We start from the raw sequence: 19,774 nt of genomic DNA, 5'->3' as shown, positions 1-19,774 counted from the left end.
AGAATGCAGAGTTGGATAATCAATTCTTGATTCTACTCACATGACTGTTTACACTTGCTGTATTTGAATATATATATATATATATATATATATATAGCAATTTGTCAACCGCAAAAGGAAAAAAACAAAGAAAGAATAGGACAAAGATAGACAAATTTATAGGGGTGTAAATCGAGTTTGACAATTCTAATTGGTTGTGTTACTGTTGAGATCATAATGGTGGGTGTTGGTTTGGTTTATAAATTTTTTATAGGGTTGCAAATCGAGTTGCACGGTTATGGTTTTGTTGGGATTACTATTGAAATCATGATCTAACCAAGGTTGTCAAACTCGGACCGATCAGGTCGATTCAACCGAAAAAATCAGGAACCGGTAATGTGGCCGGCCTGGGTATACCCATTGAACCGGGTATTAAAAAACCCGGCCCGGTGACCTGGGCGGTTTAACCGGGAACCGGTTGACCCAGCTGGGTCAATCGGGTCATAATGTTTAATTTTTTTTACAATATTTAATAAATTATTATTATTTTCTCATTAGAAACCACAAAATCGGGTATATTTATTAATATTAATTTATAATTTATAATCAATAAATATAATTACAATATATATATATATATATATATATATATCATAAACATACCAACAAAAATTAACATTTAAAAATAAAAATTATTAATGTGTTATGTAAATACTTTCTAAAAATTTAATTTATTAAGAAAATAAAACAATAAATGAGTGTAATTTTATTATAAAAATATAAAATTAAAGTATTCTAATTAAATAAAAAATATAAGGAAATTTAAAACAAAATAAAACTCAATTGAGATATAAGAATTAGTGAATTAAATTTCTTATCTATTTTAACAAAATCAACTAACAAACAAATAAATAAATAAATAACACCGGGAGAAGTTCGATAATTATATATTAATATAATAAAATTGTAAATATTTAAAAAATATAAAAATAAATAACATAATTAGAAAACTATACTGTATATAAGGTCATTTATCAATTTAAATATCAAATTTGAGTAGGTTTTTATATTATAATTATGGGTTTAATATTATATTTACTAATTATTAATTATTATAATATTTTTTATAATTAATTATTGACCATAATTCAACCCCGGTCGAACCCATTGACTCCTGACCTCTGAGTTTAGCCGGGTCATTGCCCGGGCCGGGTCTGACAACCTTGAATCTAACAAATGAGATGGAAGTATTGTGCGGTCCACTTAATTATTCATCTCATCCCACTCTATATTACACTTTTCCACCATTATGTATACTATAATGTTTACTAGTTACTATAGAGATAATTGTTCTCCACATGATAACACCCTAGTTACTATGGAGATAATTGTTCTTTAAAATTTGTATTATTTAAAGAAAAACAAAAATGTTTTAATTCAAGTACCAGCTGTCCAACCCAACATGAGCAAACGTACAAGAAAGGTGGTTCTTGCCATTATGAGAACCAATCAATTAGAACTAAAGAACATAAAAGAAGTAAAAGCAATGTTCAACCAACACGATATCTATGTTTTAATTATACATTAAAGCAATGAATGTTCAGTAAGGAACTCTTTTTAAAGATTAGCGAATACGAAACCGAGTTTAATTTTTCTTTATATATAATTCATAATATTATATACAAACTCAACTTCAACTTGTGTGGTTCATTGCAAATTCCTTTTTATAAAAAAAGTGTTTAAAGAAAATAAAACACTTTTTTTTTTAATAAAGTGGATAAACCACTAATTTATTAATGAAAAAAAAAACTGGAAAAACAAAGTACAAGAGTGAAAATAACAAACAGAACAAACAGAGAAAAAAGAAAACAGTTATCCTCACCATAGATGAGGAAAATAAGGAGCAGAGAAAAATGAAAGGGAAAGGGAAAAAAAGGCGAAATCTGAGCCGTGAAATCGAGTAGTGAGAGAGGAGGCCCGCTTTCGAGACAATGATGAGTGAATTACTCCTGAGTCGAGTTGGACACCATATCGTCAATGAGGTCAGCGGATCTGGAGCGCAAGAAGCTTGAATTTCAAAAGGTTGATTTAAATTTCAAAATTCGAACAAATTTTATGTGTGTAATTATCAACTATTAACTCAAAAGGTTTTCATTTTTATAAAAGGTTTTTCATTGAGACTAGATTTGTTTTTAATAAATTAATAAATAATTTAGTTGATACTTAATTAAATTTCAAAAAACCAAAACTTTTTTACACATTAGTAGGATTTTTTTTTATTTATTTCTTCATTTGTTTTTTTCATTAATTTTATTTATTTTTAGTTTAAATGCAGGTAGTAGCATATTTTAAAAAATAAACAACCCATAGATGCAACGTCAATCTATGTGAATAACAAAATATAAAAATAAAATTATTACTCATACGATAATATTACTCTAGTTAAATATTCACTTAACAATTATTATCAATTTTTTTCTTTTATATTATTTATATATATTGATAAAAATGATAATTCATTTACCTCAACTATTTGAGAATAAGTTAGTCATTCAGCCTCTTACTAAAAAAACAGAAGAGAGTTACCAACATTAACTCAATTGCGAGAGTGGTTGAATTAATTATTTTCCAAACAAAAATACTTCATCAAAGTCCATAAACTCCCAAATTTTTCTCAACCAATAATTTATTATGAATCCAAAAATAATATCCCAACATATCTTTTTTAACACAAAAAAAAGAGAACCACAATGGAATTTTTTTTTTTTTTACTGCAATAAACATACATTATAAATATATATTCATATATTATTTTTGCTCACTATTCTCCTCATCCATGGTGAGGATTCCAGTATGTTATTTATTTTCAGTATTTTATTATTCACTATTTCCTCTTTGTTGTACTCATTTGTTCTTTTCTTTTTAATAAATTGATGGTTTATTCACTTTATTCAAATATATATATATATACATGCTGTTAAAAAGAGAACAGAAAGAATACAATATATTGACATCATCTCCCTTCCAAAATTACCAACCATGAGTGATGAACTAACCCAATAAACAGTTATGGATAGTATAGAGATATGTTAAGAGAGAGAGAGAAAGAGAGAGAGATTGAGGAGGCGTGGTTTGCATTTCCCAACTCCCATTGAGAGGAATAACAGCAAAGATGCCAAAGTAAAAAGAGTGTGGGTTTAGAGCTTCAATCTCTTTGTGGTTGGTAATGTTAATCATGTGATATTCCCTCACTTTGACCCCTCTCCTTAATTTGTTTTACAATGATGAATCACGAGTTAATATAAAAATGAAATAATTAAGCATATATAATGAAAGATTAATTAATTAATAATCTCCAAACTCATCAACTTCTTGTGATAAAGTAATTAATTTCTTTAGCTTAATTGTTAATACTTATATATGTACATATATGTACATGTTTGTGTGTCAATTAATGTTAATCATTGGAGAAAAACATCTCTAGGCTTAATTTGTTTTAGTTAGTTTGAGTTGCAGGTTTGCATGCATGCATGGATTCTTAACATGTGTTATTTGAAATTACAAAACTGTCCTCATTTTTAGCTTTTAACTTTAGGAGGAGAAAAAAAGAGGGGAAGGTGTGAGTTAGATGGTAGTTTGAGTTGGTGATTAAAGAATGAAATCTAGAGTTTTTATTGAGTAGTTGAGAAGCATAAATTTCTCACTCAAGTATATAATGATGGGAGAAGGACAAAGTTGGAAGAAATGCTAACAAAAACCAAAAGAAGGAAACCACTTCTCATCTCTCTTCAATGCTAACAACTTTCATTGCACTAAGGCAACTGAGATTTCAGAGATTTCTCACTTTCTTCTTTGTTTCTTTTTGAGCATATATTATCCTCTTTTTTCTTTTTTTTTTTTTGGGGTTAACTTTATTTTATTCCTGTTCTCTGATCAAAAGCAACATCAAGATCATGTATAGTCATGCATCAGGATACTTTGATCATTGTCAAGAATCAAGCCAAGCACATCAAGAACCATTAATAATTGGAGTTGAAAGTGATCATCCTTCTCTTGATCATCAGAACAATAACATCAACAATGACTTGGAAGACAACATGAAGATATCCAATTTCTCTCTTGAAGACCTCTCAAATCCGCATAACAACGACGACAACAACAACAACAACAACTCCGGTGATCCTCCGGGGATGGGGCTCGATCAATTGCAGCACCAGCTTGGCTTCGATATCGAGCATGAGCTTCATAGCCATTTGATTCAAGAAGCTCATCCACTGGACAGTTCCACTGACTGGAACACAACCATGCAAGATATCCAAAACATGTCTGATCAGCAGCCAAACATGCAGTGTTATGATCATACAAGCACATACCCAGTGCCTGATCTTCTCAACCTTCTTCAGTTACCAAGATGTAGTAGCATGGCAGCTTCGATGTCGTTCTCGAAGCCGGGAAGTTTCCCTCTTGATGTTTTCGGTGAGTTGCCGGGGACAGCGGAGAGTGGTTCAGTGCTTTATGACTCTTCACTGCATTTGGGGTATCCTACACCACCTCAAACCAATCTCTTGAGGGACTTGTTTCAGTCACTGCCTCAGAATTATGGTTTGTTTGGTGGAATTGATGAAAGGGATCATGTTGGAGGAGTTGCAGGTGGTGGTGGTGGTACTGTGTTTCAAGAGATGGATGGAAGACAGTATGATAACACAGTGATAGATTACAGGAAGGAGATCATTGGGAACAAAGGGGAAGTGAAAGGAAATTTTGCCACTGAGAGACAAAGAAGGGAGCAGTTGAATGAGAAATACAAGGCCTTGAAGTCACTAGTTCCAAACCCAACAAAGGTACTTTCTTTAGTTGGTTTTGCTTTCCTACTACTACTTTTTTACCATTTCAAACATCCTTGAGTTTCATGCATGTCTTTTCTCTTCTTGTTATCTTTTGTGTTTTTGGTTTGAAAGGCTGATAGAGCTTCAATAGTTGGAGATGCAATTGAGTACATCAATGAGCTGAGAAGAACTCTGAGTGAGTTGAAGATCTTGGTGGAGAAGAAGAGGCATGGAAGAGAGAGGAGAAAGATGGTTAGGACCACCGACGTCGAAGAAGTGGCCGGAGACATGGAAAGCTCATCCATGAGACCACTCAGAGATGAGCATGATCACCATCCTCTCAATGGAGCTTTGCGGAGTTCTTGGCTTCAAAGAAAGTCGAAAGACAGCTTCGTCGATGTTCGCATTGTTGACGATGAAGTTAATATCAAACTATCTCAGAAGAAGAAGGTCAATTGCTTGCTCTTTGTTGCCAAAGCTCTTGATGAACTTCAACTCAATCTCATCCATGTCTCTGGTGGTAACATTGGAGAACACTACATCTTCATGCTCAATACCAAGGTACATGCACATATATATATATATATGTATGAATTTTCAATTAATCAAATTGTCAACTTGTTTATATATATATATATATATATAATTAAGTTGTTGATTTATTTATTTATTTTTTTATGGAAAACACAGATAAGTGAGGGATCTTCAGTGTATGCAGGAGCAGTTGCAAAGAAGCTGCTTGAAGTCATGGATAGACAGTATACTACTGCAACATTTCCTAGTGGTTTTTAGATGATTTGAGTTTTGAGTTTTTAATTAAAGAGTTTGCATGCATGTTACGCTTTCTTTTTCATTCATCTTAGGATGATGTTGATGATGATGATGGTGTTTAGTAGTGTTGTTTATGAAAAGATGATTGAAAAAAAATTGCTGCTAATTCTTCATTTGGACTCCACCAAATAATAACTAGCTAGGTTTGAGATTTGTTTTTAGATGATCCATGAACAGTGCTTCAAAGTGTTATTTAATTTGATTAATTGTGGTTCTTTTAACTTTTAATTAATCATGCAGTTTTAGACTTAGAAGTTTATTTTTTTATTTGCTATTTTGGTAAATGGGAGTGGAATTAAGAGAATTGAAATTTTAAAACAAGAAAAAGAATTTAAAAATAGATAAATTATAAATTGATTAAACAATAATAAGTCCGCTTGATGTAAAAGTAAATAAGTCGAAAGTATAAAAAAAACATAATAAATAAAAATATGTACCTACATGAAAGTTCCGAACTCTCAGAGTAATATCATGGTGTGGTAAAAATATTTATATTTCTTTTTTTTAAGCAAAATACACAGTGAAGAGTTTCTAATTAAAAACTTCATCTTTATTTAAGCATTTAAGTTGCTAATATATATATAAATATATATTAGAGTTTTACTTAAAGACTTCCTCCTTATATAAACATTTCAATTTCTAGCTTTCAATTTTTTAAGAAAAACGGATGAGCACAAAATTGATCCAGTGGCTTTAATTTAAATATCAAAACAATCAAATACATATCAAATATATATATATATATATATAGAATGTTATATATATATATATATATATAGCCAAAACATATGGATTTATTCAAAGACCAAAAATGAATTTTCATCATGATAAAAAAATAATAATAAGAGAATTTACCTTCACTTAAAAAATATTTAAGAAATTTAATATTATTTAATTTTTTTAATTAATAATAACAATTAATATTAATTTCCATAATTAACCCTACTTTATTCTTTAAATAAAATTTGGTTTGGTTCAACCGAACCGGACCAAACCGAACCCAGACCGGCAAACACGGTTAACCAGCTCCGCCCGCGAACCACGGGTCGGAAAGATCCAATCCAGACCCGACTCTCCCTCGACGAACGCGCATAAGCAAAGTCATCTCATCCGTCCGATCCGGATTCAACGGTTCATATCCACTCTCACTGTCACGTGCTCCCTCGAGTACATCAACAGGGAACTCATCCCCACGTGCCATCTCCTCCCCATCTTCCCCTATCTCTCTCAACCATCCGATCTCCATCCAAGGTTTACATTTCTGCAGAACATGATAAGTTAAACTAAGCCCGAAGTTCATTATACCGGGGCATTGTCGGGGTATAAAATCAGTCGGTGTCGTCACCGTCGCCGTCTCTCTGCTGAAAAATTTCTCAAAAATTTCTAATTTTTTCTATACTATGCAAACAAAGGAAAAAATTTGAGAAAATTCTTGGAAAAAGGGGAAAAAAATTGTATAGGGATCGGAGCTACGCCTCGGCTTCCGATCGTGGTCCTTGAAACCCTAGGAGCGAAGGAGATTGATTTCTCCGGTGGGAACCCTAGAAGCGAGATGATCAGATCCTTGCGGCCGTGAATGGCAACCCTAGTGAGTGGTGGTGTGATCAGGTGGTGGCATTGCGCGGTGCTCCTGGAGTTCTCTGGTGGTTGAAGAGGGCTGAAGGATCGGTGGGCTAGGGTTTTGAGATGGGGGGGTCAGAGGTGTCTGAGGGGGGGATCGGACTGGATTGTAGTGTGGGGACGATTGTGTGGGTTCGGAGGAGGAATGGTTCGTGGTGGCCTGGGAGGATTCTAGGGTCTGAAGAGTTGTCCGCGTCGCACCTCATGTCGCCGAGATCCGGGACTCCGGTTAAGCTTCTTGGACGGGAGGATGCCAGCGTGTGAGCTTTCTTCCACCCTGTAGATCTCTAGATATTTTGCTTTTATATAATTCTCTGTCTTGTTTCAAAATCTCTTATCTGGTTGCTACACATAGTGTTTTTGTACGAGAAAAAAAAAAAGGAGTTTTGATGCCATTATATTCAATATAAGTGGATTTCGTCTGTGATATTAAATCCTGACTCATTGAGTTTGAGCCCTAGATTGTTTGATTGCTGAAATTGCATAAGTTTTAATTCTGTCTGATTTAATTATGGGAACAACTTTTGTGATTGTTGACTTTCTATGCAAAACTTTGCTGATAAAAGCGTACTGACTAGTGCATTTTGTCAGAAACACATTGCACTGGGTCAACGAATTGTTGCCTTTGTAATCCTTGTTTGAAAGTGAAGTTGATTTGTCAAAGATTTGGAGTAATCAGGAACTTTCCCAATGGATGTTTGATCATTTTGTGTTTCAGACTATTCAATTACTTGTATACTTGCTGATTTGGCTGGTAGCTAAATCTAAATGATCTAGTTATGCCTCATTATCTTCTTTGATGATGCCAACATGAGTTTATCTTTTATTGTTGCGCCTCCTGCTGCCTCTGGCTGAACAATTTTTAACTCATCAGAATTTTTTAAGATTGGAATGTTCAGCTTCATTGAAGAGAAGTGTATTTCCTGATGATTAACCTCTCAAACTTCCGTGTAACAGGATTTGTAAGGGAACAAAATCACTTGTAGCGCCAGCATTTTCCTAATTTCTCGATGTCTTTTCTCAATTTGTTGTCTGCTTGTTGATGATAATAATTTCATTTAAGGTTTATTATGCTTCCTGATCTACCTTGTATAAGTCCTGTAGCAGCACATTGGTTAAACCTTTTCCCTTGCCAAACCAACTTTTCCAACTTATTTTAGTCACTCTTTTTTCGTAGCTTAATATGCATGTGAGGGATCTGCTCACGTGCAAATGATCTACTGTGTGTTTGAGGGTGTTGGAGAAGACAAAAGCAATCTAGCCATAAGCCGTAACCTGATGGGAACATTCTTTGTAGCTTGCACTTGAATTCTGTTTTTGGCTAAATGGTTTTATTCATATCTAGTCATCCACTATTTTCTTGAATAATGTGCTAGGTCCTGTTTTTTCTAAGTTTGATGCTACATTCATTGTGTGTTATGTCAGTACAATTTTTATTTGTTGATGCTTCATTTAGTTTGTTCATCGCATGTGTTGTTTAGTGGTCACTATGCGTAACACATCCTTATTTCTATATGGTTTGCATTTCTCTCATCAATTATATATACTTTTTTATGTTTTCCTAATGTTTAAGGTTGAAAAAACTAGCTAATAAACATAAACGAAACAAAGGCCAAGTATCTTTGAGATTTGGTAAATCCTTTTTATATTTTTTCAAACATACTGTATCTCTTTTGATTTCCTTGGTTATATAAAGGAATGATTATATTCTCATCCTTTGAACTATCATATGATTTAATTTCTGCAGATAATGTTTGATTCTTAGCATTCTTCTTTGTATTCTGTTGAGAGTTGCACTATGCAATTGAAGAGCTTCATGCATTTGTAATGCTTGTTTTTATTTTTCAGCGACTGGTACAATCTAGAGAAATCCAAACGTGTGAAGGCTTTTCGTTGTGGGGAATTTGATGCTTGTATTGAAAGGGCTGAAGCTTCCCAGGGCATTCCTATAAAGAAGCGAGAGAAATATGCACGTCGAGAAGATGCTATTCTTCATGCATTAGAGCTTGAGAAACAACAGCTTGATATGAAGCAAAAAGAATCAGGACCAATCCCCAATGGTGCAAACAATAAAACATCAGGATCTTGGAAACGAGATCTTCATCATTTTCCTTCAGAACGTCACATGAAGAATGATGATCTGAAAAGTCATGGTAAATCTGCAAATCACAAATCCCAGATACCTTCCAGAAAAGTAGCTTTGCCACAACGTGAAGATAATATGGGTAATTCTTTGTATGCTGACAAGGGGAAAAATGGTAAGCAATTCAGTGAAGATGCCCCTGAAGCCATGCCCCGGATGCGAGGACTACAAGATTTTGGGCTTATGACTGCCCCATCAAAGAGGAGGTTCTCTCAAGTTGTCGGATGGGAAACTTCTAGAAAGCCTGTTGATAACCATTTACAACTTATTTCTAATTCTCAGAATGCAATGGAAATTGCAGGACATGTTGGTGGCAGCAAAAATATCACGCCCATAAAAAGGAAAAGGTCACAAGCTGGCCCGATTGAAGAGTCTCTTGTTAAAAGGCGTGATAGACGACGACCACTTGTTCAAGTATTGCAGAGTAGTGTGAAGCTACTAGATTCATCGTCTTTTCGCCCTGATGAAAATGCTGAGGTAACTAAGCAAGTAGAAGCAGACCCTGTGGGTGCTATATGCCGAGCGAAAAGGAGCAAATGCGTCTACCTACCTGCTGACTCGGGTGATTCTTTGGATCATTTGGGATATCCTCTTGGGCAAATGCCAGTTGTAGAATCGCAGTTTAGAATGGATTCTTTGGGAGAGGAGTATACATCTACTGGATTGATCGAGTCTAGTGGTTCTGATACATCTGAGACAGATTATTTAGAACTGAACGCAGGGGAGGATTTGAACCCACTGTCAGGTATTATTACACCATTTCATTTTCTTGTTCTATTGTTATATTTTTTAGCATATCTTATCCTAGTTTCCTTGGAAGAATTTTGAACTCATGGCTACTATGGAAGTTGAGATTGAGTGTGGAGGCTGGGTATCTTATAATCTAGAGCATAGGTAAATTTCATTGCCAATGTTGGAGTCAGTCATGATACCCATTGAATGTTGCGAGAAATTGATTATATTTGGTCTGTTTCCTTTCCATGTCAGTGGTTAGGATGGAGCTTTCATGTTCGGGTTAACCTTTGAAGGAATTTGTTTTGGATACTATTGTATAATAATTTTGGGAGGAAATTGGCTTAAAGAAATGACGGAAGTTTTGACTGCATGTTTGAGGTCACTAGTTAGGTTTTTTTTTTTTTTTTTAAATAAATGTGCTGATTTTTTATGCCATGGAGGTGAGTTACCATCTGTTCGTCTGCACTCCTATATTTAGTCTAGCCTTATAAATTGATTGCAAGAATAATTAATTTATTTGCTCTGCAGTCATCTTGAAAAGAGCTTTTTAATGCTTTTGATTTTTTTCATGTAACTGAAACAATATATCTCTTACGTCAGAGTCAGTTATTTTTCCGGTTATTGCTGTTATCTGTTCTAGCATTTCTTTCCTAAGCTGTTCATGCGATTACTGCTTGTGGAATAGTTGTTCCTATTCTTTTGATGTGTTGTTGCAATCAGGAATCTGATCATGTTAAACCAATTATTTACAGTAAAAAAGGTTGATTGTCTACATTGACAGTTTATTTGAATTTCTTTTTCTAGTGTTTGCATTTCCTTTAATCATCCAATTTTATTTTATTCAGTTAAAAGTGTCAAGGGTGATTTTATCTTCTCATATTATGCAGTGTCATTCAGTTCTGCATATTAGAAACTAACAGAAGCGGAAACCATAGAATACTAGATAATGCTAGAATACGGAGCATGGTTTGATATTCCCTATTTGTTAATTATCTTTGCTATTATATTTACATCAGAGCAGGGCTTGGGTCATCTTTTATTGCTGAAGAGTTTTCTGTTTATTGCTTTCTTGGTGTTCTTGATTCTTCTTGACCATTACTATCTCTCTTGATCACATCTATCATTATGGTTTTCTTTCAGATGATTTGCCTGGATCTAATTCTATTAGGCAAATAAGTTACGTATCTGGCAATGAAATCTCTGAAAGTATTGGTAATTTGAATGATAATGAGGTGTGCCTTGCTGATTACTCGCCACAGTTGCATCCAACTGAGCAGATTGCTGATGCTTCAAAAGAGGTGGGGGTTTCAAAATGGCATATGAAAGGGAAACGCAACATTAGACATGTGGGGAAGAAACCTACAGACGCTGTTGATGGAAAAGTTACTGTTTCAAGTAATGGTCTGGTCAGGCAAACAATAAATGATAACAAGGGAAACCGATCTAAAATGCGAAGACCTGAATCCTCCAACCAAAAGCAATTAGGAAGAGATTCTCAACCAAAAAAAGAGGACTTCAGCTTTGCTTATGATGAGGTTGATCTGTTGGGCAATGGCTCAGGCCATACTGATGCTATTGGGTTTGGGAATCGAAGAAGCCCATTGGCTTTAAAAGCTATCAAAGATCGAGGGAGGACCCACATTGGTTTTGTTGATTCTGATAATGATTCTCATGTCATATCCCCATCAGGTTGGGATCCTGAAGGCTTGTATGGTCTGCCTCAGAGCTCTTATTGGGATGAATCAGATGAGCATGTTGATCCTGTTTACACTGATCATGTGGATGAACTACTACAGCCCATGTTGGTAGAAGTGGATCTGAAGGTTCAGCCAGCGAGCTATCAGGGGGAACATGTTCCTCTGGTTTCATTGATGAGCCGATTGAATGGAAAGGCAATTGTAGGGCATCCTATCCAAATTGAAATTCTAGAGGATGGTTTCACCAGTTCACTTCTTTTGAGGACGGACGGTGGTCTTGATGATGGTACTACATCCCAACCTGTCTGGAGAACTGCCAGAAGAACTGCAATGCAGAGAGTTCCCCGGACCAACCCAGTCACAGCATTGGAAGGGGATAGTACTGAACTACGTCAAATCCCAGTTCGTGAGGGCAAAACACCTTCTAAAAAGGCATACTCTACTCATCAGGCCAAGTTGGCAAAGAAAAGCATATCTCGTAGTCGCCGTTCTTCAGGAAAGTTAGAGCGGAAGCTTTTCAAGAAAGTCAGTTTGTCTAGCCAGAAAACAAGGATGCTATCATCTATTGCAACTGAGCACAAGCATGGTGGTGAAATCAGTGGTAAAAAGCGTCACAGAAGCAATGACTTATTGGGTGGATTGCTTAAACCTGAAGGAGCTGTGCCCCTGGTAACATGTGTCCCTGTGAAGGTTGTCTTCAGCAGGATAATGGAAGCAGTGGGCAGGCCATCTTTCACAGCCCACCGTGCTCGGATGACTAGCACCTCCGTAAGAAATCCATCAGGGCCATAATGTAAGCTTTCGCTCTGCCTTTACTACTTGGCTCTCGCTCAACTTGCTTTTTTGGCTTGAGCCTGGATAAATGACCGTTGCGTCCATAGCTTTTATCAGCTGATTATCCGATGATGAGCCATTTGCACAGACAAGCTCAGATAGGTTGATGTAAACTTATATTACGACAAAATTGTATTGTAATTTATGGAAATAGCTTGATGCAGATTAAGGTAAAGTTCGTAGTGGGAGTGTGGCAGGCACCGCAGATGTATCCGAGTGCGAGGCCTGTGCTGAAGCAGGTGCGCGAGTTTAGGGAAAAAGACTCAGCTTCCTCCCAAGATTTACTTTCAACTGAAACTTTGGGTTTGTGGCTGACTCCTGTAAAGTACTAACTGCAGCTCTTTAGTATGTTAGTTTGGCTCAGCCATTCAATAATTATACCCGAGAACTGTTCTGATGCTCCTGTAAAAGAGCAAGATATGGAAAACCCTTTGAATATACCAGCGGTTGTAGTTACCAATACCATCCATCATCATCATCATCATCATCATCATGGCTATTTTATGCTATGCTTCTGTTTTAAGTTTTACTACTTATCAGCAGTATAGCTTTTTAACTATGACAAAGTAATAAAGCACTCTGTTGATGCTTTTATTTTGTTGTCTAGTCCTTGGGTTTTTTAGCTCATGTATTTTGTTTATTTATATACATGTACAGAGGTCTCTGAGCAAGTTTTCATTCTTTAAATTCGTGTTTGCCTTTGCTCATTTGTTTATTATTTTACAACAAAAAAAAAATTCAAAAAAATCTAATAGCCGCTTATATAAATTACACGAGACTTATAGGTTTGGAAATTTTTAGCAGTATATGTATATGAATATGCATAATACTGTTTATAATCTTCAAATAGGTCGTTTAATTTGGTAAAGATTTTAATTTCTATATCTTGGAGTTAAACAAATTAATTTATTATTATTTATTAAAAGATGCAACCCATTTAACATTTCATATAAATGATCCTTTAGCCTTTTAAGTTGTAAATAATTTATAAAATAGATTTACATTGTGGAAATATATTGATTATCGTAAAGATTTCTTGAGAAAAGAATAAAAAATTTTAAATATTTGAGTAAAAAGACAAATTATGAGAGGGTCATATGCCCATGAAGAAAAAAGTAACTCTATTCGGTTATATTTCTAATTTCAAAGTTTTGCGGGCTATATATATATATATATATATATAATTTTTTTAAGATGCTAAATATAATCAATAGATAAATTAAAATTTTACAAATTATTAGAGGGTCCTGATATCGTATTTGTCAAAAATTTTGTAAATTATTATTTCAAAATTTATATAAAAAAAAAATTCAGGAGGGTTTTTTCATGGTTTCAGTTTTTTTTTTTCAGGGACTATTACAGAAAATTCCCTCTTCATAAATATTGATCTTATCGGATTCGGGTCACTAAGATTTCATATCGCCTGCCTTTTTGTCTTGTTTTGTTTATGCTTTTGTGTATCTCTTCGTCGCTCTCGCTTCATCATCATCATGCCCTCCGACGAACTATCCGACCACGGCGCCGGCCTGACCTCCGACAGCGGCGAACTCTTGCCTTGGCTCTGGTCCATTGAAACCCTAGCGGAGGAAAACTGGTGTGATGCCTCCATTGTACAAGGTACGTCCAAGAGATCTTTAGGTTTTCTTGGTTTCTTTAGAATGGAATGAATCCTTAGGGCTTGAATTCTCCGCAGCTTGTATTGATAGGGTTCCGAATTTCTGGGATAAGGCCTCCGATTGCATCAAGGAGAAGGTCATCTTGAGATATTTGCGGGAACTCTTGAATTCTGGAGCTTTTGGTTCCTCCCAGTTTTTGCCTTTGGATTCTGATAGTCGAGAAGTTGAGAATGTGCCTAGCTCGGAGGTTCTTTGCCGCCTTCTCCGTAAGGTATACTTTCTTTCATTCTTGTGTGTCGTTTTGCTTGCTTGGAGAAAGCATGTCAATTATATTTGATTTTGATGCAATGCCCGTGGTTTCTTGTAATCCAAATTAGGGTTTTTTTTTTTAAATATTTATTTATTTATTTATTTTGTGCTTTATGGTTTCTCCTTGAATGGACATTCCTTGCTCTTTTTATTCCCTGGTATGATTGATGGTAAAGGGTTGGTTTTTTGCTTATCACTTATATACCTGTTGTTTCTTGTGTTTTATTGATAAGTTTGGGGGAAAAGGTAGAGATGCTAGGGTTTTCATGTGAGTTTTTGAGTTCTCTCATACACACAGCTTTCATTTTGTTTTACTAGGCATCTTCTTTGTGTAACTCTACTAAGGGTATGGATAAGGGTAAGGAAAGGAGTAGAGGTCATTGGCGAGGGAAGGACCTTCGGCGATATATACGCCGGAAGTCATCAGATTTACCAAGGTCATCTCTTGATTTGGTATGTGGACAGATTTCTTAACGGAGTATAGGTTTTCTCTTTTTTTTGGTGGGATATTATTGACTGAATAAAATTTAATGTTCAGTTGAAGAATTGTAGTGTAGAAGGCCACTCGAAGCTTCTGTTGTCCTTGAAGGAGTCTAGTAGCTCGGGCAGATTGAATGAAGCTAACAATCAGGTCTGTGATATTGGTGCTGAGCAGGAGATAGAAATCCAAATGCCAAAAATGAAAAAGCCTAATTCCGCAGCTGATCCAGCCAATTTGGTCACTGAAGAAGATTCTACTAGATCTAGACAACATTTACCTGTGTTGAATTGCATGGATAGTGATAGAAGAGAGCAATCACATAGAAATATTGGTGGTAATGGCTGTGAAAATGTGGAGTTATCAAGGCATGATTCCTTACCCCAGATCTCAAGTAAAGAAAAGAGTGGTCCTCAGCAAGACTCTAATCCGCCTCTCCATGAGCAAAGCCATTTTGATGGTGATCAGATTGTTTGTGTGGAAACAGGTAATGATGATGATGCTGATGGTTATCGTGTTGTGCCTACAAATCCTGGTGTGAATGCTGATAAAGCTGCCAGAATTTATGTAGATCTTGATTCTATGGCTGATGATTGGACCGAAAAAAATTTGTGTGTGAAATGTAATAAAAATGGTCCAATGTTTAATTGTAGTGACAATAGCTGTTTGATGGCGGTTCATGAAAAGTGCTTAGGAACATCACCTTATTTTGACGAAAGAGGATTTTACTATTGTCCTCCTTGTTCATACAAAATAACCACCACTGCATATCGCAAAGCAAAGTTGACAATGCTGCGAGCCAGGGAAGCTCTGTCAGCTTTTTTGAGCAAGGATTCAATTCAAGATAAACTAAAGGGGACAGTATCTGTCGGAGTTCCAAGAGAAGTTAATCAACCTGGGGTCACTGTAGATTTGGAAAAAGGAGAAGCTTCTAAAGTCTCATGTGAGGGTGATAAAGGTGATGTCTCTTGTGCTGATTTGATCTTTAGGAGATCTGGTTATGAAACCGTGAATGACCACATTGAGTCCATGCAATTGCAATCTCATAATGCAACAGTGACACACGCAGCTGAGAATGATGGCGTGAACTGCATCAGGGAGGAGAGGGATGTTCCTCAGAAAGGTTTTGTTGTGGAAAAAGGAGAAGCTTCTAAAGTTTCATATGATGGTGATAAGGGTGATATCTTTTGTACTGATTTGGTATTAAGGAGATCTGGCTGTAAAACTGCAAATGACCACGTTGAGTTCATGCAATTGCAAATTCATAATGCGACAGTGACACACGCTGCTGAGAGTGATGGCATGGACTGCAGCAACGAGGAGAGGGATGTTCCTCATAAAGGTTTTGTTGTGGAAGAGAACCACCATGGATCTAAACAATTACAGCCTCATAATGCGATAGTGACACCTACTGCTGACAATGACGACACAAACTGCAACAATGAGGAGATGGTTGTTCCTCAGGAAGGTCTTGTTGTGGAAGAGAACCACCATGGGTCTAAACAATTGCAATTTCATAATGCAATAGTGACACCTACTATTGCGGATGCTGATACAAACTATATTAACGAGGAGAGAGATGTTCCTCATGAAAGTTTTGTTGCAGAAGAAAACCAGCATTCTGAACCTGATGCAGATAATGATAGCAGGAATTTGCACTGCCATGATTTGAATTCTGTTCAGACAAGAAATGAACATGGGTCTGTGGCTGTTGAAGGCAAACAACATAATGAAGATAATGGGGATACAGTAAACATGCTAAGAGATAATGAGCCACCTGAAACTATTATGAACTTCCACACAGAGAACACCACTGACCCAGGATCTTTAGTTTTACCAACTAGTGGGAATCATGCCAAGAGGAGAAAACTTGATTTAGAGATGGAGAATCATACTCCACGTGTGCCTGCTATAGCAAAGGAGGAAAAGAAACTGTCTTCTGATAACGCCAACAAACGTCAAACTCAAAACAAGCGCTAGTAAGCATTCTTTACTTTGCGTGTTATGTTAAGGGGTGTGCAACTTGATTGTTCATTTCTATTATTTATTTATTTATTTATTTCAGCTCAAACCCAATCGTATCTCTTGGAAGGCGGACAAGACTTCATTGGACAGCCGAAGAGGAAGAAATCCTTAAAGTTTGTTTCTTTTGTTCTCTGCCATATGTTGTTATATTTTGCTGTCTAGTTTATAATTCAGCTATTGTTTCTTTCCTTATTGTGTTGTGTGTTTCACCACTAGTCTTTGCTAATAGAAATAAGAATTCTATGACAATTTGCTTTTTCTTTGAGCCGTCATCTAATCTCAACAAAAGGAGTTGCTGAGCCCTTAAAATTTTTACAACTGAAGATTTTTTCACTGATGCACTTCTTTTGCACTTGTGCCAATTGTGCCAATTCTTTTTTGTTGTTGGTTTTATCCATATTTTTATTTATTAAAGATTGCTTCTACAATGCAGACGGCAGTTCAGAAATTCGCCAATGATGGTGAGAGAACTCTTCCATGGACAAAGATTCTAGATTTTGGCCGCCACATCTTCCATAAAACTCGTCAGCCTGGTGATCTGAAAGACAAATGGCGAAATATTAGAAACAAAGAGGCTTCAAAAGGAATGGAAAGGTAAGACTACCTATTTTTGATTTTCTTGTAGGCTTAGTGTGAAATATCAAGTTTATTTTGCTATTTCCTTCTGTAGAAGAACTTGGTTATAAAACTGGTTTATCAAGTTAGTTTTGGTTGATTCTGCTATCCATGGCATGATTGTTAATATTATAGAAATCCTGATAGAAGATACTTAAGCTGAATTTCTTATGGTTGTTCAGATGATGTTCTGAGACAAACCATGAATTTTTAACCATGAGGGCCCGAGCTGCTTTCATTTTTGTGACTTTGCCGTCTGAGGAAGTTCGTGAAGTAGATATATCCATCCTGTTTTCTACAAATTGTGGCAGCCAAGTCTTAAACAAATTTGATGACTTACCCATATATGAAGATACATGCATCATTTTGTACAAAATTTGTGACAATGTTGTGAGTGTGTGTGTATATATAGATAGATGGGTCAGTGCTGAAATGCATTTGTGACAATGCAGCTGATGATGTTTACTTTGCTGCTAAATCATGTAATTTCACCCTCTGGGTTGCACAGCATTAGCATAAGTTATTATTATTATTATTATTTTATTATTTTTTGGAGAAATATGAACAAACCATAGGATTGGAACCCAACCATTGGCAGATAAACATATGTGATTGGCGGTGCTCTTCTTCTTTTTATTTCTGTTTAAATTGTGATATATATATATATATATATATATATATATGCATGATTTTTTCTAAAAAAAAGTCATCATTTTTGCAAAGTACATATTAATTTCAAAACCATAGTACTTGGAAACATAAATTAATTTGTACAAAGTGTGGTCCCAAAATTTGGTTACAAATAATATATAAAGATTAAATCCACAAAAGGCCAAGTCACACAACGTCTCAGGTCCGCTGGTAACGCAATATAGGCATCAGCGAATGTAACACTGTTCGAATCTCCAGAACTGAACTCCAAGCTCTTCCCTTTTGTAATTATTTATTTTCTCATTTCTTTATAAAAAATTATTATTATTATTTTTTGCTTTTCCTCGTGTCCTTTCCCAACCCGATCCTAAACTTCACCCTCGCTCTCACCACCGGCAACTCCCTGTTCACCACCACTAACCTCCTTTTCGGATCCGGATTCTGAACAGGATCCGACCCGAACCCCTCCAAACCCGAATCCACTAAAGCCTTACGTTTCCCCTTTTCCCATAACTCCGGGAAGCACGGCAACCACCGCGGCACCTGCCGCAATGGCGGCTCCTTCCCCACCTGTGCGAAGCTCATCAAAACCCTAACTTTTTCCGCCTCCTTCCTTCGCATCGGCCTCGCGAAGGGGATCTCATCCGCTGATCGCACAAACGCTGCTATCTCCTTCAGCACCGCCGATTTCAGTAGTGGCCTCATAGGGTCGGATGCGAAGCGGAAGCCTGAGTTTGAACAGAGGTCTTCAATAGCGCGGGTGATGTCGAGGAGGTTCGAGTTAGTGCGGCCACGCGCGTTTGCTGCTTCGGCAGCCGAGCGAGCTAGTGCCTGGATGTAGCGGCCGGCGATGTCAGCTAAGGCGTGAAGAACGGATGTTCGGGCGCCATTGCAGCCGGCTTTGAGGCAGATCTGTGCGACGGCAACGGTGATGGCGTTGGAGGCGAAGGATGACGATAGAGAACGAGAATGGAGGTTCTCAAGCGCGATAGGGATTCCATTCATGGCGATGAAGAGAAACAAAGCAGCGCGAGTGGAGAGAGTGGAAACTGGAAACCCTAAACGAGAAAAATAAAATAAAAATAAAATGAAATAAAATAAAATAAAACCCTAATCGGATCATAGCGGGATTCGGATCCGAACTTGGAACTGAAGCCCAACGGTAGTGTTTAGTTGGCTGATGAACACCTGGCTGAGTTCATATGAGTTCGCTGCGTTTTTTTTTTAATTTGTGTTCTATAGAGATTTTCCCAACAAAATTTTGAATTAGATGATTTATTATTTGAAAAAATATATATATATATATTACAAATAAATTTAAAATTCTTTGACAATTTTTGTTATTAAATTTTCAAGAAGAAAAATGACCAAGTAATTTTAGTTAAAACACTGGACTCGAAGCAGTTAAATAAAGC

At 36.1% G+C, this 19,774-nt stretch overlaps 4 protein-coding genes across 7 annotated transcripts; 3 read left to right on the top strand and 1 right to left on the bottom strand.

Moving 5' to 3' along the window:
- The first annotated feature begins 3,648 nt into the window (after positions 1-3,648).
- On the top strand, positions 3,649-5,864 carry LOC120278834 (transcription factor EAT1-like). 2 transcript variants are annotated; one of them, XM_039285571.1, is made up of 3 exons: positions 3,649-4,820; positions 4,938-5,366; positions 5,524-5,864. In XM_039285571.1, exons 1-3 carry the CDS (start codon positions 3,933-3,935, stop codon positions 5,599-5,601), a joined length of 1,395 nt encoding a protein of 464 aa, XP_039141505.1. In that variant the 5' UTR covers positions 3,649-3,932; the 3' UTR covers positions 5,602-5,864. The 2 variants fall into 2 exon arrangements, with proteins under 2 accessions (XP_039141505.1, XP_039141504.1); XM_039285570.1 differs by having other exon boundaries at positions 3,664-4,820; positions 5,496-5,864.
- Positions 5,865-6,998: 1,134 nt separating this feature from the next.
- Positions 6,999-13,259, top strand: LOC120278996 (uncharacterized protein At1g51745-like). Of its 2 annotated transcripts, XM_039285809.1 has the most exons (4): positions 6,999-7,516; positions 9,105-10,144; positions 11,275-12,624; positions 12,830-13,259. In XM_039285809.1, exons 1-3 carry the CDS (start codon positions 7,323-7,325, stop codon positions 12,621-12,623), a joined length of 2,583 nt encoding a protein of 860 aa, XP_039141743.1. In that variant the 5' UTR covers positions 6,999-7,322; the 3' UTR covers position 12,624; positions 12,830-13,259. The 2 variants fall into 2 exon arrangements, with proteins under 2 accessions (XP_039141743.1, XP_039141742.1); XM_039285808.1 differs by having other exon boundaries at positions 11,275-13,259.
- An 829-nt stretch (positions 13,260-14,088) lies between these two features.
- Positions 14,089-18,296, top strand: LOC120279258. Of its 2 annotated transcripts, none has more exons than XM_039286142.1 (7): positions 14,089-14,282; positions 14,359-14,552; positions 14,909-15,043; positions 15,129-17,047; positions 17,134-17,206; positions 17,527-17,687; positions 17,891-18,296. In XM_039286142.1, the coding sequence occupies exons 1-7, from the start codon at positions 14,156-14,158 to the stop codon at positions 17,892-17,894; spliced, it is 2,613 nt and encodes an 870-aa protein (XP_039142076.1). In that variant the 5' UTR covers positions 14,089-14,155; the 3' UTR covers positions 17,895-18,296. The 2 variants fall into 2 exon arrangements, with proteins under 2 accessions (XP_039142076.1, XP_039142077.1); XM_039286143.1 differs by having other exon boundaries at positions 14,167-14,282; positions 14,372-14,552.
- Positions 18,297-18,669: 373 nt separating this feature from the next.
- On the bottom strand, positions 18,670-19,604 carry LOC120279464 (transcription initiation factor TFIID subunit 8-like). Its single transcript, XM_039286395.1, has one exon. It carries the CDS (start codon positions 19,362-19,364, stop codon positions 18,687-18,689), a length of 678 nt encoding a protein of 225 aa, XP_039142329.1. The 5' UTR covers positions 19,365-19,604; the 3' UTR covers positions 18,670-18,686.
- Between the last annotated feature and the right edge of the window lie 170 nt (positions 19,605-19,774).

This window comes from Dioscorea cayenensis, chromosome 16 (assembly GCF_009730915.1).
Source record: "Dioscorea cayenensis subsp. rotundata cultivar TDr96_F1 chromosome 16, TDr96_F1_v2_PseudoChromosome.rev07_lg8_w22 25.fasta, whole genome shotgun sequence".
Classification (NCBI taxonomy): domain Eukaryota; kingdom Viridiplantae; phylum Streptophyta; class Magnoliopsida; order Dioscoreales; family Dioscoreaceae; genus Dioscorea; species Dioscorea cayenensis.
This window is presented reverse-complemented; position numbering and strand designations above follow the sequence as displayed.

Coding starts and splice junctions, on each gene's coding strand:
- LOC120278834 (XM_039285570.1), top strand. CDS start 3,933: ATGTATAGTCATGCATCAGGATACTTTGATCATTGTCAAGAATCAAGC. Junction 4,821..4,937: donor TAGTTCCAAACCCAACAAAG/GTACTTTCTTTA, acceptor TTGGTTTGAAAG/GCTGATAGAGCTTCAATAGT. Junction 5,367..5,495: donor TCTTCATGCTCAATACCAAG/GTACATGCACAT, acceptor TGGAAAACACAG/ATAAGTGAGGGATCTTCAGT.
- LOC120278996 (XM_039285809.1), top strand. CDS start 7,323: ATGGGGGGGTCAGAGGTGTCTGAGGGGGGGATCGGACTGGATTGTAGT. Junction 7,517..9,104: donor GGACGGGAGGATGCCAGCGT/GTGAGCTTTCTT, acceptor TTTATTTTTCAG/CGACTGGTACAATCTAGAGA. Junction 10,145..11,274: donor GGATTTGAACCCACTGTCAG/GTATTATTACAC, acceptor GTTTTCTTTCAG/ATGATTTGCCTGGATCTAAT.
- LOC120279258 (XM_039286142.1), top strand. CDS start 14,156: ATGCCCTCCGACGAACTATCCGACCACGGCGCCGGCCTGACCTCCGAC. Junction 15,044..15,128: donor CAAGGTCATCTCTTGATTTG/GTATGTGGACAG, acceptor TTTAATGTTCAG/TTGAAGAATTGTAGTGTAGA. Junction 17,048..17,133: donor CAAACTCAAAACAAGCGCTA/GTAAGCATTCTT, acceptor TATTTATTTCAG/CTCAAACCCAATCGTATCTC.
- LOC120279464 (XM_039286395.1), bottom strand. CDS start 19,364: ATGAATGGAATCCCTATCGCGCTTGAGAACCTCCATTCTCGTTCTCTA.